Below are 19,925 nucleotides of genomic sequence, written 5' to 3' on the forward strand. Positions count from 1 at the left end.
GAGTTTACATGAGGTCCGATGAAGCTGGCTGTTATCATAATAATTCTCTCATTGCCGCAGCAAGAGACATCGGTCATCGGGCAGGTATTGAAGTCTTTCGGTATGACTTTTCAGAGCCACAGTATGGTAAGGATGTGTGTGATCGTATCCTGTGCCCAGTGAAAACATGCATCCGACGTTTCTGCAACGAAGGACGCGACATTCTAACAGCGGGAGACACGAGAAAGGCGCTCTGTGAGAGACCAGTGAAAGGTACATCCGCGTGCGTATGCGAAGATAACGGGTCTAAGAGAACCTTAGAAGTGAACAAGATAGATGGACTTAGCAAGCTACACAACATCCAGTTTGGGGATGTTGTACGTGCGTGGAGGTTGTACGAAATAGGGCGTGGCAAGGAGATCTCTTACGACCAACTAGTTTTAAATGACCAAGGGGACACCGCTCTCGTTGTAAGTAAGGAGTTCTTCCCTTTTCTTAATGCACGTGTGTATGAATACACAGTTCCTGGAACAGAGGTTTCAAATGAAGGCGATGATTTGGACGATTCAAAGATGGACATGTTTGAATGTTTGGAGCCTGGATGCGTGAAGAGTTTCCAAACGTTTTCAGAACTCGAGTTACATTTGAACGTAGGGGACCATTGTGTGAAGGATGAAAGGCTGTCAGAAACAGTATATGATAAACTCCGTAGAGATTGGGAAGAGAGGCTTACAACATCAGTCAGTGCGAAACTAGTACCCACCAGGTTGTACGTGACTCAATGCCTCCAGTAAACACTGTCAGTATGGGCTGGGCCCTACCCGAGCCACGAGCAGGATCCACTAGATTCAGTTGCAAAGTTAAGAGCAGTATTTAACGGCAAAGTTTGATCAAGGCGAACAATCAGTGCTAAAAGCTGACCCTCAGCAAGTTTCAAATGATATGCGAAAGGCAAGAGACGAGCAGAGCAATAGGTTGTTTGACCGAGACGAGTGGCTTACCAGGAGCCAAGTGCAGGGGTTTTTCTCTCGCCTTACAGCAAACAGAAAAAGGCAACGAACACCCTCAGAAATCGAGCGAAATCCGAAGGAACTGTCCCTAGAGGAAGAGGAAGCTGAACGAAAACGGCTGATGGAACACATCCTTAATGAACTAAAGCCGCAGCACCCTCTGTCCTACAATGCCTTTAATCTGTGCGAGTGCGCAAAGGAGAATAAGCTTAGTCTTTTTAGTGTAGTAATCAGTCAAAGAAATCTTGTCGTTTTTTGAAGTACCATTTAAATCAAGAGACAGGAAAAATGACCTTATTGAGCAACTGATGTCATTTATACAGGAATGCCGATGCTTTAATTAAACTATATCAGAAGCTGCATAGCCCAGGAAAATAAATGATGGTGCCTGTGGAGTGAGTTTGTTTTAGAACAGTAGGCACAGCCTCAAAGTAACCTGATAAACAGTTACACTCAGCGAATTAACGTACTCACTTCTGAGAAAACTCGCGAAAATCTCTCAAAATTTTCGTTTTTAAGTTTGTGGCGATGTTCTTAACTCGCAAAAATTAAAAGAGAAAAGAGAAAGGAAAAAATACTACCCTGACCGCGAGAGATGTTAGTAGTATTTACTCGTAAATATAGGTTTGTGATTTTCTTAATTTCGAGAAATTAATGATATGTGAATTTTGCAGGAGTTTATTAAAATGCCAGTTTGAATCATTTGTATTATTTTTCAATTTGTCCCGGCAGGACTCTCCAACTGTCGATGGCTCAATCATATTGCATATCTTCGGGATTGGCGTTTGGTTCGACAAACCTCTGAAACTAGATGTTGCGTGACCAGGCGTAACTGACTCAGTCACGTTAAAAAAGTAATCATGTAAAATTCACCTCTTTAACAAATACCGTTTTGAAATGGTGAATATATGAATACAGTATATAGGAACTGTGGAACGAGAAGAAATTCATCGCAATTATAGACGAAACTTTTAATTTGCAAAAATAAACCTGAAAAATTCATGCTTGAACGTGTTTCGAACCCTTGACTTTTGCAACACCTCCGGTTCAGCGCTCTAACCATTAGGCTAACAAACCAACTGTGATGCCATTCTACAAATGATGATGAAAAACTTGCTAACCACGTAAAATGAAAACTTTAGCAAATAGCTGGAAGAAATGGTCAAATCTGGCAAATTGGCCACAATAATAAACACGAGTGAAATGAACAACTTCTTCAACAACAAATTCACTTTGGCACGTCGTTGATAACTGAAAACAAAGGCTAGCGCTCTTGAACATTAAGTAAGTTCCTCAAGTCCAAAAAGGATACAACAGTAACGTTTCCAATTTTATAGAAACTATTGTTTGCATGGTCAAATATTGCTACGGAAACTATTTTGGACGCGTGTGTCGAAAAAACAAGGAACGCATGCAGCTAATTTGCATATGACTACAAAGAAAGATTTTTCTCAAACATTTCCTCCATGCCATGTAAAACGGACAAAACAATTTTTTTATCGATTTTGATACTTCATTAAGGAGTTGGTACTTTATTTTCAAGCAATTTTTAGGCCGTTAGGGCTTACAAATCGGATTCATGTGCGGATCGTGTTACTTTGGTTTCGATCAACATGGCGAATATTTGTTAAATTCGCAAATCTCCCTGCGGCGCGCCATGAAAGTGCCCAAAAGTTCTATTCCATAATTTACTTATTAGGTGTAAGTGCTTATAGGCTGTAATAAATTTGACTCTAGATTAGGTCCCACACAAGAGAAAATAGCTTTCAACCACACGTACCTCACGCATCACAAATTTCTATGCTCGAGGTAAGTATTTTGAAAAATTTGTAACTCAGTGAAAAATATATACTGTGTGATTATTTTACCGTTAACGTAATGGCAAAAGGTTGATCTTAGACATATAAGATAGAAAGCTCGTTAGATTTGAAAATACGGCTTCAGCAGCATTCGACTTTTGTAGCTAAATTATGGAGGTCCTTGGGGGGAAACTGGGTGCCTTTGAGGTCACCTTGAAAAATATCTCGTAAAAAGTGAAAAAACCAGACTGGTTCAAAATAAACGCAATATTTGTTCATGGGATAGAAGTCTCGACTTTTACAGTAAAATTCAGGGAAATCGGTGAAGGTCCGAAATTTGCTTTATGCGTTCTTAGGCGGACAGCCTCTTAAAAAGGTAAATAATATCATTTTTAGCTCCGCAGGGTTTGCTGGCTGGTTTGTAGAATTTAAAACATGCGCAATATTCACGCCAAAGCCGGTCCAAAGATATTCTGCTTAAACAGTCACACTGTTGTAATAACAGAAATGGAAGACGAATCAGGCCCATAGCCACAACCTGAGTTTGCTGGGTTTTCGTTTTTGGAGTCCTCTCTGAACCAGTGAGAAACCAGTGAGAAAACTTATAAATAACACTTTTTTCAGACATTGTTCTGTTCTTAGTTAAACCTGGTGTAAAGGATAGTGGAGAGCTAGGTTTTTTTCTTTTATTTCAAGGCTATTGCCCTGCTTGTCCTGTGTCTGTGTCTATTATTACAATCTACAAGATTTATCCATAATTGACCCGCGCATATTTTAGTAGCAGTCTCCTGGGAATGGGATGAGCCCGGCTGTACTTTCGCATACGGGGCCTCTCCTGCTGCCAGGACTATTTCTATGTGCCAAGTTTTATGTCTGTTAACCTTGAATTGTAAATAGTTATAAATATCAAAGAAACTCTAAAGAACAATCATTCACAAACACTGAATGATACCTATATTACTTCGTGTATAAACTGCATATATATGAGTGATTAGTAAGCAATTTGCAGAAAAATTTGCAGTTCAGTTCTAAAAAAACAGCCGCGATTATGTGCGTTGTAAAGGATTTTAGGTTTTTTTTTATTAACTTATCATTCTGCGTAAAAGGAAAACTTGAAACAAATGAGGACAATTATTGTGGATTCCCTTGTATGGCACCTATTAGGCAAATATAACTGAGTAATACGAATTTTTTCAGTTCGTATCAGAGTTAGTTCATGGTTAACCCCCTGTTTAAAGTACCTGAGCCGTCGGAAGTGTCTTTTAAAAACAACCTGTGTGTGAAGCAATAAGTTTTGAACTACGAGTGGTGCTCATCTTTCCTCGGGAATATTAGAGTTCACAGGCGCTCGCGTCTCGCTACCTCTGCTATATCCCTGAGGAAAAATGGGAACAGCTCGTAAATAAAGATTGGGCCTAGTTTTATCAATTTGATTAAGGGGAATATTCCTATGATGATGTTTTGCAAAGTTTGCCTCGTATATCAGTTTACCATACCAAAAAATTTTGTAAATAATTGGCAGTTCTAGCGTTAATGGCTTGATAACAATTCAACGATTTGATTTTGTTTTAAGCTACTGTTTTCTTCCTCTAACGAAAAAAAAACAGACAAACAAACAAATATTTTTTAGTCGAAAAAAAGTCACATCTAGATCTTTTTGCAAACACAAATCAACTGTTTGTCTTAATTAAGCTGTCAAGTGGTAAGTAGGGAGGGGTGATCCTTTAAGTTACATATCTTATAGTATGCATATTTAGTTAAGGTCTCAGTCTGTGAAGTTTAGAAGTATAATAATCGATTGCGAGACCTCTGGTGATTTTTTTCCTTAGATTTTGAAATTCGATGAAATAGAAACTAACACTAACAAGTAGATGCTTGTGCGGTTATTATCTTTCGATTTTGCTTTTGGAGCGTACAGTGGCCCCTTTCCTTCCTGCCCCTCTCCTTGCCAAGTATTTAAGCGTGGTATTTGTTGTCGTCACTTTGGGAAGCTCCTTATCTTCTTTGTCATTATTTTGGCGGAATCCCGAAAAGAGTACCAAACTTCCCTGGCACTTGCTTCATTTTCTCTCCCCCTCCCCACAAGTCGAAAATGTCTGTGTACGCCTTTGCTTTCGATCCGTTGCGGTGACTTTGGCGTGTACGTCGTTCTGGTTTGATGGCTCTGTTCATGTCGCAGAAAAGTCACACTTGGGTTTTTCATCTTATGATAAAACAGTACCATTATGTGTTTTCTTAAGACTGAAATTAAATTTTTTCTTTTAACTCTGAATAATTGGAAAAAAAAAGGAAACACCCACAGCATTGGAAATGGTTTCTCGACACGGAATTTAAATGAGCATTTCATCTTGATATGATACTCGTATAAAATCAGAAAAAGAAAAGATGCAAAACGCATATAGAAGACTTTATTCTGAATTCGTAATTCGTACGCCGTCCAAGAGATGGATTGGAAATGTTTAAAAAGGCAGTTTTATTGTTGAATCGCAGCTATTTCTGTGCGATAACGTTACTGTTAATATGTGGAATATGTAACAGCCTGTTTCGGTTTTCTCTCATAGATCTGCCGTATTAGAAACTATCCGATTGAATAAATGCTGTAAAACAAGATGAGAGTGACTCTATAGTGAACTCGGGGATATAATGTACAGAAAACTAACTTCTTACTAACCGAGTACAAGGGCAATACTGAGGAATATTGGTCCGAGGTAGTGGCAGTCCGGTGCGCTCAGTCCTTCCAAACTCACCATGGGCCAGTATACCCCACTATAGCTCGAGCGTGTCCAGTTGTTACTTTGCTGGTATGGGGACTAGCTCTTGCAATAGGCTCTGAAGACTTTGGCTTAAGGGATCCACTTAGGCTGCCCAACCAGTGCGCTTGCAATTGCCTTGCTAAGGCCAGCGTAGTGTGTAATTTTATGCCTCACGGAGAGGTACCCCACCCATGGAAACCGTAACCCCATGAAAGTCTCAGACATGCGCAGATTACATTACTTGGTAGCACTGCGTGAGAAAAGGAACGCAGGCTCGTGCCGTGAGTTGTTGACATCCAAGTTTCAGATTTTTGTTAATTAATCGCCGGCCGACTCACCGACGATGAGACCTGATGGCACGTAAAAGAGCTCACGGTAGCCAGTTTTCTTGCACAAATCAGCTACCAGTCAAAAAGAAGCCGAGAAAATATGTGAATTATTCCGAAGACATAGAAAAAAGCAGCATTGCAGTGCAAGTGTGCAGCTTTTTAAGTGAAGAAAAACTCGATCGACTCGAGAGAGAGTGTAAGGGTTTGAGGTCCCAAAAAGCCAATCTAAAAAGAACAGTCAAAACCCTAATACGCAGTCTAGGTAAGTGTTTTTAAGGAGGGAATGGAAATGCAAACACATACAAATGTCTACGAATACTACTGCAGATTGTCTGAGCCACCAGTTACGATGACTGATTTTCATTCCCATTCTGAATTTTCGCCGGTTGCAACTTGCGCGATCGTAGTTGACACCACTTTTAAATGGTTTTAATCATAAACCGATAACACTCCCACCAAACAGAAGCCGAAAAAAAAACCTCTCGAATGTTAAGATAGAGTAGTCGATATGGCCGCATGGTCAGTAACAAAATGTACAGGCAAGTTAATTTTTCGGTTAGCAAATCATAACGACGCGTATCTTTAAGTGTCATACACTATCGAGAGTTTCTAAACATACCTCATTGATAGGATTTCTAGTCGGATATTTTTACTTTGTATTCTTTGTTACCATACTCTATCATGTGAGATCCGTGAGTTACATTTGACTAATTTCAATTGTCACCTTTTCATAATCTCAGTATTTGTAAAAGGAAGGAACATCCAATTGAAAAAGGACGTCTTGAGGCTCCAAATTCAACTCAAAAAGTGTCAAAACAAACTTACGTCTACCGAAAAAAAATAAAAACAAGTCAGCAACAAGTTAAGAGGGACAAGATCTGCTTCCTCAAAACTGAAAAAGAAATTGCAGGGGAACAATGAGTTTGTCAAAAAGGGATATTCTGTTGTGGAGACATTTGCACGTGGTAACTATGGATACAACCAAAGAACTTTGATGTTTATGGCTTGTGTCAGATACATGCAACATGCATCTTTGTTATCTTATCAAAAGACACCTGTAGCATTACATCTGATTTTCAATATTTTGTTTGATTGGGGCCCTCCCACAAACTTTGTTGTCTCCCCAAGTACACTTTCTGACTGGAATGTTCTCTTAGGTGAAGCAGACAAACTAATTTTACGCAAGTGCTTCTCAAACTCTAAGTATGATTTTCATCCCTGGAGCGATGACTCCCACAAAGGAGGAGAGGAGAGGCACATAGTGGGTGTTCAAACCTGGTGCCCTAGAGAGAGCAAGCCCCAAGCTTATGTCCTAGCAAACAGCCTTACAGCAAGCGGGTCTGGAAAACACCAGTCTGATGTGGATTATCATGTTGTGAAAAATGAATATGACATCACCAATGTTTCGGGGTTGGTTGGGGACAATGCCTCTACCCAAAAGGGAAAAGTAAATGGTCTCTTAGCAAACAACACCAAATTTTTTGGAAAAGAAATGTTCTTTGTAGGATGCTACTCACATGTGCTAAACATCATGCTGAGAAGAATGTGCCAGGCTGGGTTTGGAGCAAAGGGTGACATGTGTAACCCCCATGTTTTACAATTGCTATATAAAATATCTTGGCTCCATCATGAGCGTCCAAGCCAATAAAAATTTATGTATGTTTCTCTAGGTATTCTTAGTAAAGAGCCACCCCTTCCTCAGACATTCATTGACACAAGATGGACATAATATCACGAGACTCTCCAGTGGCATCTTAAGTATGGTAAAGCTTGTCTACAGCTTGCTGAGCGTCTCCTTCAAAGATTGCCAAAATCAGATAGCCACCCCTCTATTTGGCAAGATGTCATTAAGATGAGCTCAAGTACTATGATTCAAGTTGAAATCAAGTTTTTGTTTGAATTCCTTGACAAGTTCATCATTCCATCTCTGAACACATCCCAAGCTAGTGATGCAGAACTTGGTTTTTCCAGTGGTTACCTTGCGTGGTTATGGCCAGCAACTGTTTTGAAGCACCATGAAACTTTAAGTGAAATGTTGAAGTCTCCATCAGAACATTTTCCTGTAACATCACAACAGGTAAAGATGTCATTGAAAGACCCAGCAGCTATTGACCATTTTCACAAACAAGTGCAGAGGCCAATGTTACAAGAAGCACTTAAAGTAATCAAAGATCATGGAGCAGAGTGGTTAACTTTTCCTAAGTTGTTTGGAATGGGAGCTGATCAGAGATACCAAAGTCATTTCTGGCATTCGGTTTTAAAGCTTCTTGGATCGTTCCAGTCAGATCTGAAAATTAAAAAGAGAAGTCAGTGAACACCCCCTTTCATGTTCATGGACAGAACATTCTCACATTGGTCTCTAAGGACAGTGTTGGATTAATTAAATGGGCCACTCTTTGGAAATGAAAGGAACCCCAATTGCTACGTGAGATCAAAGAAATGGCCTTATCACAACAGAGCTCACTCATAAGTAAAGAAGCCACTCCAAACCTGTTTGAGTTCTACACCAAGCACATTTTCAGTCTTCCAGTTAACAATGTTCTTGCAGAAAGACAGTTCAACCTTTCGCAACTGTATCTTAATGATAACATGTCAGAGTTATCAAAACAGGCTTTAATCACATTTTTTGAGAACATTCTGCACAGTGGAAAAACCAACACCAGGACCACAGAAGCCGCACGTGAAGTTCATAAAGAAAGAATGAAAGAATATGCCCAAATGCTCACCACAGACCTTTTGCAAGAGGCAAGAAAGAACTTAAACAAGATTAGAGAAAACAGCACACATGGGCCACTTATAGCATAGGATGTTTACCCTAAAGCTTGGATAGAAAAGAAAGTAAACAATGACTTACCGGATATGATTCAGTCACTAAAAGCTGATGGTTGCAAACTTAAGAGTCTGTCCACGAGAGGACCAGGCAGGCGTGACACATGCCATCTCACCGATTTCTCTCAAACTTTCACAGATGATTAAGATCACAAAGTTATTCAAGAGTCCAAAGTAGTTTAAGCTCCCGGTTAATCCCTGGGGTACAAGGGCTTTCACATCAAATCCCAGGGATAAAACCCCGAAATTAGCCCTAAAATTGCACTTCCAAAAAACATCTCCCACACTGATAGAATGCGGTGCATTTTAATCTCATTTCATCCAACAATTTTTTGAACCTTAAGCAATCGAAGGTTCAAAGTTGGATTGATTTGAAATCATCCTCGCCAATCGAGAGCATTTCATAATCAACCATGTCACGCGACAATTTTAAGAGACCGAAAATTAGGCTTTTTTAATTGTAAATATCTCCAATGGGCAACGTTACATGTCGATCAACATGTAATCACAGTATAACCCAATCATAGTGCTATGTTTCTGACGAAAAAAATTTTTGGCCTCTGTGAAACATTCGTGATCACATTCCTCCGAAGTGCGTGACAGGCAATGTTGATTCCTCCGAAGTGCGTGACAGGCAATGTTTATTTAAGCACTTTGTGATCACAAGCTGCTAGTTAATGAGCCGAATCAAATCGTGTTATGGTATATGTGACGCCAATTGTTTTGTTTTTTTGGCTCTAAAAGTATTAACAGGTGTTTAACTGCATAGTTAAGGCGCTGAATTAATTGTACTAATTCGTAGATATTGACACAATTCACTGACAGTTATTAGTAAATCTAATTACACCGATTCGTGTTTTTATGCTGGAAGTCAACAACTAAAAACAGAGTATGCGAGGTATATTTTGCACATTTTTTTACTTTCCATACTTGTTAAATTTATTATCAAACCTAGGATGCACTTGAACTAATTTCCTTCTGGAGAAAAAACAGCTGTCATGCAAATTTAGGTGAGTGGCGTGACACGTGCTCCCGTCACATGTACTTGCATGAATTCAGAAATGAAATTCCCGGAGCTCGAAAAAAATAAAAGTCTATCTTGAAAGTCAATCCACATTCTACTTTAAATAAACTTAATTTATTTCACCTTTGTAAAGTCTGATTGCAGGATTGTTTTCGAGGTAGAGATCCTTCAATCAGGCTAATGTAAACACCGTCGCCATGAAAAATAAACAAAGATAACAAAATACCACGTAGTCTTTTCTTCCCAGAGAAGTCTCGCCATAGTTTTTTTCTGGTTATTTGGTAGATTTTTTGGAGCGGCAACTTAAAGCTATGGCTGCCCAATTGTCTTGTTCGTTCTCTTCGCATTCCAAGAGCACTTGTGATTTTTCAGCGAGATTTCCAGGGAAGAATGAATTATTCCCTTTGTCATCCTGTACGAGGGATATCAAATCTCATTTGCGACAACTGAAGGTTGCCCAAACATCTGTTAGGTCGGAGAAAGACCTCATTTTAGCTAGAGTGGGATTCTTTGATGTGATGGGGGACGATATGACAGTGTGTCCGAAGCATCGCGCTGCGTTAGGCACCTAAGTCTCAAATGTTACCATCCTCTGCATGGCATTAAGCGACGAAAACCAGAAAGAGGAGCAAGCCTACAGATGTGTAAAGAGATTCTAGAGAATTGGAGAGTTCTTGTTCCCGTCGGTGCAGGTATGGTTTTGTTTTCATTTTTTGCTGTTTGGAATCATGTCTCCTTTAGAATCAGATAGACACCAGTGGTATTCCTTGTTCTTACTAAGTGAAATTACTTAAACTGGATAGGGAATTAACAGAATTTGTAAATAGTTCATTTCGCAGGTCAATATGACGATAACTGCTCACTTCTTGTGACAGAAAAGTTTCAACAGGGAACTGAAAAATAATTTTTTGACCATTTACTTTGCACACAAGGTAAAAGGTAGTCGATAACTTTCGACTTCAGAACAGGTTCAAGTTCTGCATTGGCTAGACGATCTTGCTTTTTTGGTCTTAAGGGAGCTACGTCACAATATTTTGAGTCATTTTTACAGTCGTAAAGAGTTGCCTTTATATAGAATGAAACCTTGAAATGATCGTTTTATAGGGCAGAAAAACACTAAAGATGCAAGAACGGAACAAGGATCGCTATTCGTTAAGAATGGTGAACTTAAAAACACAGATTGCAAATGACGAACTTGAAAAAAAAACTAGGCAAGTGTCTCATCCAGTGTTTGACAAGCAATTGATAATTAGAAGGGTAAAAAGATCGCAGCCAACGACAATGATTCTATAAGAGGGGTTTCTTTTTGTTGCAAATCTACTATTTGCAATCGATGTAAAAAGACATATAATGCCGACTAATTTATGTAGTTGGACCCCTTCTCCTTTACCCTTTTAAAATATATTTTAATGTTTCTGCTACGAACTATTACAGGTATTTGCAAATTATGCCGCAGCGAACACGGTGCTGCTCTCGTCGTTGAACCCGCATCACCTGACACTCAGCCCTCTCTTGATCCTACTGCAGTCAGCGAGCCTGGATTTACTCTGTCATCACTCCGAGAACAGCCTAGTGAGGTAAATTTTCTTCTTTGCATTTTTCCTCGGTTTCTTGAAGAAAGGGAAAACGAACGCACCTGCAGTATATTATATTTTTGCGGTAATGTAAATTTTTTTTTTAATTCTATAGGCAATACCAAACCCACAACTCCCAGCGAGGGCAGATGATGTAAATTCTGAGGCACCTTCATACGCCGCACAAGAGGTCGGTCCCGGGATAATATCAACTCTGCCACTTCTAGTAGGGTCAGATTATGCAAGTTCAGAGGCTCTTTCGTCCTCTTCACAAGAATCAGTACCTGAGATCGAAACGTCGCTAGAATGGCAGCCAACTGCTCAAGTACAGCATAGGCTTCACTTTCTGAATAACTTTCTCCGGAACTCTGCGGACGGAAGAGTAAGTCCCATTCGATCTCAGCTCTGTACAGATGTTTTGAATTTGTCCCCTTCCTCAAGTCGCTACTACAAACGTAAAGCAGTGCAAGCAGTAGAGACAGTACTGGAGGCAATTGCGCCACAGCGGTCCACTTGGCTTTTCAATCGGGTTGTTGAGAGGTACAGCAGTGGAAGGGATGGAAACAGGCCAGATAATCAACTTCTTCGAAGACTCGTAAAGCTCTATGAAGAAGCAAACTCATGGTATACCAGACAGCAGATACTCTCTATTTTTGTTTGTGACCACTCGAGGTCTGAATTATTGACCTTAATTCCGGGTCTTACAAAATGGAGAATTGACGAAGCAAGAAAACACGCTTTTCTTAACGAGCCTGGTCAACAAATAGAACCACCACAGATCAAGCGAAGTAGAATGCACCCAGCAAAGGTTGACCACTTTCTTGATTTTGTTTCTAGTCCGTCTTTTTTGCAAGATGTCGTGTACGGAACAAAAAAGTTGAAACTTTCCGATGGTGACACACTGGAAATTCCTAATGTGGTGAGAACTATGATAGCATCGAGACTTGTCCAACTGTATACATCGTACTGTTCCGAGACTGGATTTCAACCTTTAGGTCGATCGACGCTGTTTAACATACTGAAGGTAAGCAGTTTCGAAAATAGAAGAAAGTCTCGATACGTAATTAAGACAATTCCATCGTTGATCCTTATCAATTAGTAAACAAACCGACTTTGCTCTGCCTACATTTCAATATCGCCTCTACTCCGTTAAGGTACCTTAGTCCTAAACTCCGGAGTAGCATCGCTACTAGTAAGGAGATCGATGTACAGACCGCTGCCTATGATGGATGTTAAGATCTAAAGAAAACAGATATTGCATCAATAATGTTATTATTTTCACACTTATGTCACTAGGTAGGTGTTCCTTACCAAGGGCACCTCGTGCGAGATAGTTTTAGACACAAGTAAAGTTCATCATCCTATTTGTGTGATGCACCTTCAAAAATAAGATAGATAGACTAACAGGCATGATATGCGTCAAACGTTGCAGTTGAATTCTTTTTTCAAAAGGTATGCGCGGCTTCTAAAAAGAAATCGCTCACAGGGCTGGATAGCATTCAAACAGATGGTGTGTGTGCCTTTGCCACATTAGTAGAAACAGCAGAAAGGTTTTGCTCACGCGGTAAGTAAAATCGTTGAAGTTAGCAAATGCTAAAGAAAGAGCAACTCATTAGACCGTAAAACTGTTAGGGAATTTCCTGGTAATAAAAGGTTTGAAAAATACTTTATTCCCTTGTTATGCGTAAATGAATGTTTTTATATCAGTTTTATAGCATCTGGAACTACATGCATCAACTGTTAGGGTTTTATATATATATATATCTTTTTAGGTCTACAAGAAGAAGCAACGAAGGATATGAAACGCCGCTTGAAGAGTGCGAGGCAGTATTTAAAGACCGATTACAAAATCCACTTAGCAAGGGAGAGTCCTTGTCCTGACCACTGCCGACAATTTGCCTTGAGTAGTTCCGATCCAGAATTCCACGGAAGCTGTGCACATCAGCACACGGTCAACTGTGATCGATGCGAGGATCTTAAGAATGTAATAGCAGACCTTCAGTTGGCATTTGACTCACAAGAAGTCAAATTCAGGTGATTATATGTGTTTACAGTTGATACCATCTGGTTTCCTCACAACCTTCGTATTGTTCTCGAATGCAGTATGCAACTGAAGTCCACGATATGTCACTAGCAGTCAAAGACAATAATTATCAATCTCAGTGTCATATCACAAAGGCTGGAACGGTTTTTTATCTTTTTAAACTTTTATGAAATGCTTGAGAACTGAACCGTCTTTAAGGTTATATTTACCAACTTGTTTTCAAGTGGAACCTTGAGAAGAATTTACCAAATAATATGCAAGTTTTCAAATCTCAAAAGAAAGCATATTATCTAAGTTATATTGCTATACGTCTTTTAGCACTAAAGACCAGCTGGAAGAGTTACAGTACGATGTGGATAACGCAATTCCTGATATTGATAGATGGAAAGCGCATATCCTCAGGGCGGCTCACCAGAACACTGCAAAAAGTGCGGTTATCGAGAACCTGGCCAATAACCAAGTACTTATCATTATGGATTGGGCTATGAAATTTCTCCCAATCGGTTACCGGGAAACACAGCGAGATTGGTTTGGAAAGAAAGGAAAGTCATGGCATGTTTCTGTTGCTGTCAAAAAGGGGGATGACGGAGAAATTAAGGTAGAGTTTCAGTTGCGTCTGGGCGTAATTTAACTAAGATCGACGTCTAGTAAAAAGAAAACTTACAACTGATTTATGATTAGTGTTCATCCCGCCAGCGCACCAGAAGGAGTGATAAACTAATCTAGTGGTCATCATACTTACTTAGATCAACACAATAACGTGAAAGCGATGCCGCAACCAAGATTTTTGCAAACGTTATATCTGTGAAGAAGACATTGGCCAGAAAAAGTTGATTTACACATTGTACGCAATTTCTGGAGGTAAAAATGTTGGGTAAACCGAAAATGCAAGTACATGCTTTCAACAAATTCCCTATTGCGTAGGTTCTTTCATAATATAGAGCTTTACCTCAACATTAGCAGCAAGCCTAATGGTGACAATATACTAATTAGGTAATACAATCCCGTTTTTTCTCTAGACAAGAAGCTATATCCACCTTTTCGACAAATGCACCCAAAACTGGTTTGCAGTGGCATCAATCCTGGAAAGTACGCTTGTGGCCTTAAAGGCTAGTTATTCCAACCTCAGTGAAGCTTTCTTGCGATCCGATAACGCAAGGTGCTACCACAATGCGTATCTTATTCTGTCATTGCCAAGTCTTGGTGAGCGTGTCGGAATCAGAATCTTGCGCTATGACTTTAGCGATCCCCAAGCCGGCAAAGATGTTTGTGACCGCCGTATAGCCACTCTTAAAAGTCACATGCGGCGATTTATAAATGAGGGAAATGACATCAACACCGCCAATGACATGAAGGTTGCAATTGAATCGTATGGTGGGGTAAAGGGCTGCTATGCCACTGTAGCAGAGATCCAAGACTCTTTTCAAAATATGACGAAACATAGCATGACTGGAATTCAAGCACTGAACAATTTCTTGTTCGAGTCAGCTGGACTGAGAGCTTGGAAGGCATACAATGTGGGCACCGGCAGGTTTTTTTCGCTGGCACAGCTTCAGTAGTATGGTACTCCACAAGGTCCCACAGGTATCAAAGAACTCCAGCCATTTAGCCAACCGATACAAGATGTCGGCACCTTTCGTGCAGGAGCATCGCAGGCCCAAGATGTCGGACCATTAGCGCCAACGGAGGTGCAAATAATGCAATCAGACGAAGCAGAGTCAGCAACGCGGTCGATCGCCTCCTATTCCTGCCCTGAACAAGGATGTGTGAAAGTCTACAAGGAATTTAAAGGTCTAGAGAAACATCTCGATGTTGGACGCCACCTAATCAAGTTAGAAAGAGAATCGGACTATGACAGCATTATAACAAAGTGGGCAGAGACCTGTAAACTGTTACAGGAGTCCATGTCGAAGGTGAGGTTGGTGGTGTACCGTCAGTAACAGAATCCTCATCAGTATCAGCTGACAATCCATCACTGGAGGGGGGTTGGGCAATGAAGAAATCAAAGAAGTCAATCCGATTTTCCGAACGCGTTCGCTCTTATTTGCAGGAAACATTCTTCCAAGGAGAGGAAACCGGTGTTAAAGCAAATCCCGCTGACATTGCATGTAAAATGAAGAGTCAAAGATCGTCAAATGGAGATAAATTGTTTTCAAAGGAAGAATGGCTTTCAACACATCAAGTTGCAAGATATTTCAGCAAGCTGTCAGCCCTTAACAAGTGTGGTGTCTTGAAGCGAAATGTAACTGATTCCCAAGAGGAGAAAGAGGACCTTGATGATTATATCAGCGAAGTAGAAGCAATGGAGACAAGATTCCAAATAGGAAGGGAACTAGAACTTTGATTTAAAACGTGTATTTTAATCGAAGTAATCTCTATTTAATTATGAATAACCTGCAAAAGGCACTCATAGATACCGTAAGGTAAAAAGTGCTGTCTATAATAACTGGCAAGGAGCCTGGCAAAACAGAGGAAAGCAAAGCCCTCTACGTTTGAGTACCACGACGCTACTAGCAACTCCTTGCCACATAACATATATAGCAATGCGAATTCAATTGTAACTGCAATGAAACGTGGAAATAAGCTTAGCACTTATGTCCACTAAATACATAGAAGAGGCTGGCTCCAGTCCTAACGTGAATAATTGTGAGCAAGACTACTACTATGGGATACTCCACAAACGCTTACCAAAACAAAATAAACTGCAACAATCAAAATAACAGGGGTATCTTTCAATCTAGCATATAGACTTGAGCAGCTCTTTCCCTACTTATTAAAATTTTGTAGCAACTGAAGTATTTTGTAGTAAGTTCTCGGTTCCTTCGTTCGCACTTCTGTTCTTTCAAAATTGAAAATATTGCATACGAAACATGAATATTCGAATGCCGTTTTTTATTTTAAAAAATCGAGTTTCCGGATGGGATTTGAACCCACGACCCTCCGTGATCTAGTCGGATGCTCTAACCACTGAGCTACAGGAGACTCTATGGTGAGCAAGGGTCAATTAGTGGGTATTGACTGGAACCGCATCACGCGGCTACACAGCCAAACATCAGCTAGCGCATAGAAGCTCACTAACAGCATCACGCTGTCACATTAAAGCATCACATGCATTAAAGCATCACATGCAGCCAACCATCCTCCAAAGTGAGCGTGCAGAAGCCAGTGAGCGCCAGTCAATACCCACTAATTGACCCTTGCTCACCATAGAGTCTCCTGTAGCTCAGTGGTTAGAGCATCCGACTAGATCACGGAGGGTCGTGGGTTCAAATCCCATCCGGAAACTCGATTTTTTAAATTGTTTATTTTCATTTCTGCCCGTTTTTTATTATTCTCGGATTGGTTAATAATACCACAAAACATAATTTAAAGGATTGATTATGGCGCGAAGATAATAATTTACCGTGAAATAGTATCTAACAGTAAGTGCGTGGTAGTCAAACCTAAAAGAAAAAGAATGGAATTAAATGAAATGTAATTAAATGAAACTAAAAGAAAACAATGGAAAAGTGCGTAATACTAATAGTGCAATAACTACAATTTCATGGGTCTAGTTAAATCACCCTAGTTCCCACATCATAGTTGAATAGAAATAGAGAAAGTTAGGATGAATACAAGCACAAAGTGGCAAGGAAACTGATCGATTACGTGCTTTTTTTTATCTTTGTTTACTTTTCATGGCGATAGTTTTAGATTCACCTGATTTCAGAAAAAGACTCATACCATTAGATTTTAGTACAGTAAACAAAAATAACTTGAACTTAAGTCTAATATGGATTGCCTGTCAAAGAGAGACTTTTATTTTTTCGAGCTCAGTGAATTTTATTTCTGAATTCATGCATTGAAGTATATGTAACAGAAACACGTGTCACGCCGCACACCTAAATTTACATGACGGCTGTTTTTTCTTCGGTAAGGAAATTACTTTAAGCGCGCTCCCTGTTTGAAGATAAATTTAAGAAGTATGAAAAGAAAAAGATTCACAAAAAATAGTTGGCATACTTTGCTTTCAGCTGTCGACTTTCAGTATATAAACACGAATCGGTGTCATTAGATTTGCTAGGAGATCTTCTTAAGTAACTATCAGTGAATTGGGTCAATATCTACGAAATGTACAATTAATTCAACGCCTTAGCTATGCAACTAAACATCTTTTAATATCTTTAGAGCCGAAAAACAAAACATTTGGCGTCACATATACCATTAAACGATTTTATTCACCTCGTTAACCAGCAGCTTGTGGTCAAAAAGTGATTAAATCAACTTTGCCTCCCACGCACTTCGGAGGAGTCAGATCACAAATATTTCAGGGAGGCCAAAAATTTTTTTCGTCAGAAACATAGCACTATGATTGGGTTTTACTGTGATTACATGTTGATCGACATGTAACGTTGCCCATTGGAGATATATGCAATTAAAAAAGCCTAATTTTCGGTCTCTTAAAGTTGTCGCGTGACATGGTTGATTATGAAATACTCTCGATTGGCGAGGATAATTTCAAATCAATCCAACTTTGAACCTTCGATTGCTTAAGGTTCAAAAAATTGTTGGATGAAATGAGATTAAAATCCACCGCATTCTATCAGTGTGGGAGATGTTTTTTGGAAGTGCAATTTTAGGGCTGATTTCGGGGTTTTATCCCTGGGATTTGATGTGAAAGCCCTTGTACCCCAGGGATTAACCGGAAGCCCAAACTACTTTGGACTCTTGAATAACTTTATGATCTTAATCATCTGTGAAAGTTTGAGAGAAATCGGTGGGATGGCATGTGTCACGCCTGCCTGGTCCTCTCGTGGACAGACTCTTAAACTTCACTGGAAAGTTTCTGCCAAGGGAACATCTGCACTGGAGGGACAAAGGTCATTCAGCCCAACAGTAATTGAGGGAGTTACCAGTACACCTGATGGACAAGTTCCAAGACTCATGCAGCTAGCAGCACTAATGGTGTGGAACTATGGGGAGGAGCTACCAATTTATGATCTATCAAGAGAATGCCAGTTGTGTTTACAAAACCTTCCAAATGTCTTCCAAACTCCAACTACTTGTCTTTCCAGGTCCCACATGACTATACATATTACGCCATTGCCTACACATGAAGAATAAAGTAGTCATGGGGGTGGCTCAGTAATTTTTAAACATTTTAGATTTGTACATAAGAACTGATTTCACTGACCCACACTGCATGAAGTAAATGTATCTCAACATGAATGCATTTTTACACACAGAGACACATCTAAAAATTAATAAATGTTTCAATGCAACATGTTAGAACTAACCTGATAAAAGCATGTTGTATATGCCACTTTAGGTAAGTGAACAGAGCTCAATAACAGTTTTAGTGTATGTAGCATGTTAGCTTTGCAATATTGTCACTGGTTTTGCAGGGTATAAGTAAAGTGCATGGAACCAAAGCTGAGACATGCATGTATTTAATCATGTTGTATTGGATCTTGAATTAAATGAATTGAACATTACATTCAAAATGAACAGTAGGTAAATGAAGCTGTAATATATCTGATTTTAAATTGTTATGCATAACTGTAGCTTAGTAGAATATTAAAACAAACATTGAAATGCTGTCACTTCACTACAGCAATTTAAGACCATACTAAATGTAATATTTAACTACATGTAGATTATATCATTATAATGTTGCACATGACTTGTATACTTCAACATATCATTAGCAGTAGGTAACTTTTAATGTGATAAGTACATGACTTGTTTATAGGTGTTCTTGTACATTAAGTGAATCATTTTGTACAGGAAGGGCAAAGCTAAGTGATGCAGCCAATGTTGTGTTACATACAGTTAGCGTACAATGTATAACAGAAATAGATTAGATTTAAACACTGGAACTGTTAAAAATGTGCAAAGTTCATTATCCTGTCTTAATTTCCTTATTCCGTGTAAAAGATAAGTAGTACAAAGCACCCGTAATGAATCCTCTCTCCCCTTTAAACGTTTTATTAAATATCTACAACGATGGAATTTTTTTTTCACATACAGACAACTTGTCATAGCCTCTAAATCTGGACCAACACAAATATGAATATGCAGTGTGGTCGAAAAAGAATCAATGTAATGGTCGATCCTCCACATTCAAAGCGCCCAAAAGAAATAAGCATTGATTTCACAATCGATATCAGTCAATTAACATCATCAATACCACCAACGAGTACCCGAGAAGTGATTGATAATTAACTGCTCTTGGTTCCTGTTGACGAATAAACCAGAGTTCACTCTCGATCTCGGGTGGGCGATATTGAATGTAAGCTAATCGACCTATTATCACCAACATCCCCAAGATAGGGTCAAGATAACCTAGTTTATAATCTTACCTCGAGCATCGTGCGCTTGCTTTACTCCGTCGATATAATTTATTTCATTCCTCCATTACATCTCGAACGCGCGTTAAAAAGATGAAAATAACTTTAATACGAACAACAGTGGGCTACAAACCTCAATTTGCCTTGAAACTACGATGCCAATTCTTCAACTTGTCCGTTTCGAAATTCCAAATAATAAACACCACGCGCAATGAATGACAAAACAGTACGAAAAAATAGCATTTCTACCACTAA

The 19,925-nt window shown here is 39.4% G+C and overlaps 2 protein-coding genes and 2 pseudogenes across 3 annotated transcripts in view; 3 read left to right on the forward strand and 1 right to left on the reverse strand.

The window, feature by feature from the left end:
* The window catches only part of LOC148731310 (hemicentin-1-like), a 311,654-nt gene that overhangs the window by 76,442 nt on the left and 215,287 nt on the right, over positions 1–19,925 (reverse strand). The gene's annotated exons all lie outside the window — the stretch shown is intronic.
* Positions 9–8,675, forward strand: LOC148731313 (uncharacterized; annotated as a pseudogene).
* LOC148731314 (uncharacterized) lies at positions 11,081–12,869 on the forward strand. The gene is made up of 3 exons (XM_088760756.1): positions 11,081–11,300; positions 11,413–12,321; positions 12,750–12,869. Exons 1-3 carry the CDS (start codon positions 11,133–11,135, stop codon positions 12,867–12,869), a joined length of 1,197 nt encoding a protein of 398 aa, XP_088616882.1. The 5' UTR covers positions 11,081–11,132.
* On the forward strand, positions 13,075–16,061 carry LOC148731315 (uncharacterized; annotated as a pseudogene). The gene is made up of 3 exons (XR_016002153.1): positions 13,075–13,331; positions 13,660–13,939; positions 14,361–16,061. The product of XR_016002153.1 is annotated as an uncharacterized LOC148731315 (transcript).

The sequence above is a fragment of the Stylophora pistillata genome, chromosome 5, assembly GCF_964205215.1.
Source record: "Stylophora pistillata chromosome 5, jaStyPist1.2, whole genome shotgun sequence".
NCBI classification, from domain to species: Eukaryota; Metazoa; Cnidaria; class Anthozoa; order Scleractinia; family Pocilloporidae; genus Stylophora; species Stylophora pistillata.

Excerpts from the sequence above, each read along its gene's own strand:
- LOC148731314 (XM_088760756.1), top strand. The coding sequence starts at position 11,133 with ATGTTTCTGCTACGAACTATTACAGGTATTTGCAAATTATGCCGCAGC. Across the intron at positions 11,301-11,412 it reads TCCGAGAACAGCCTAGTGAG|GCAATACCAAACCCACAACT; the intron begins GTAAATTTTCTT and ends TTAATTCTATAG. Across the intron at positions 12,322-12,749 it reads CGCTGTTTAACATACTGAAG|GTATGCGCGGCTTCTAAAAA; the intron begins GTAAGCAGTTTC and ends TTTTTTCAAAAG.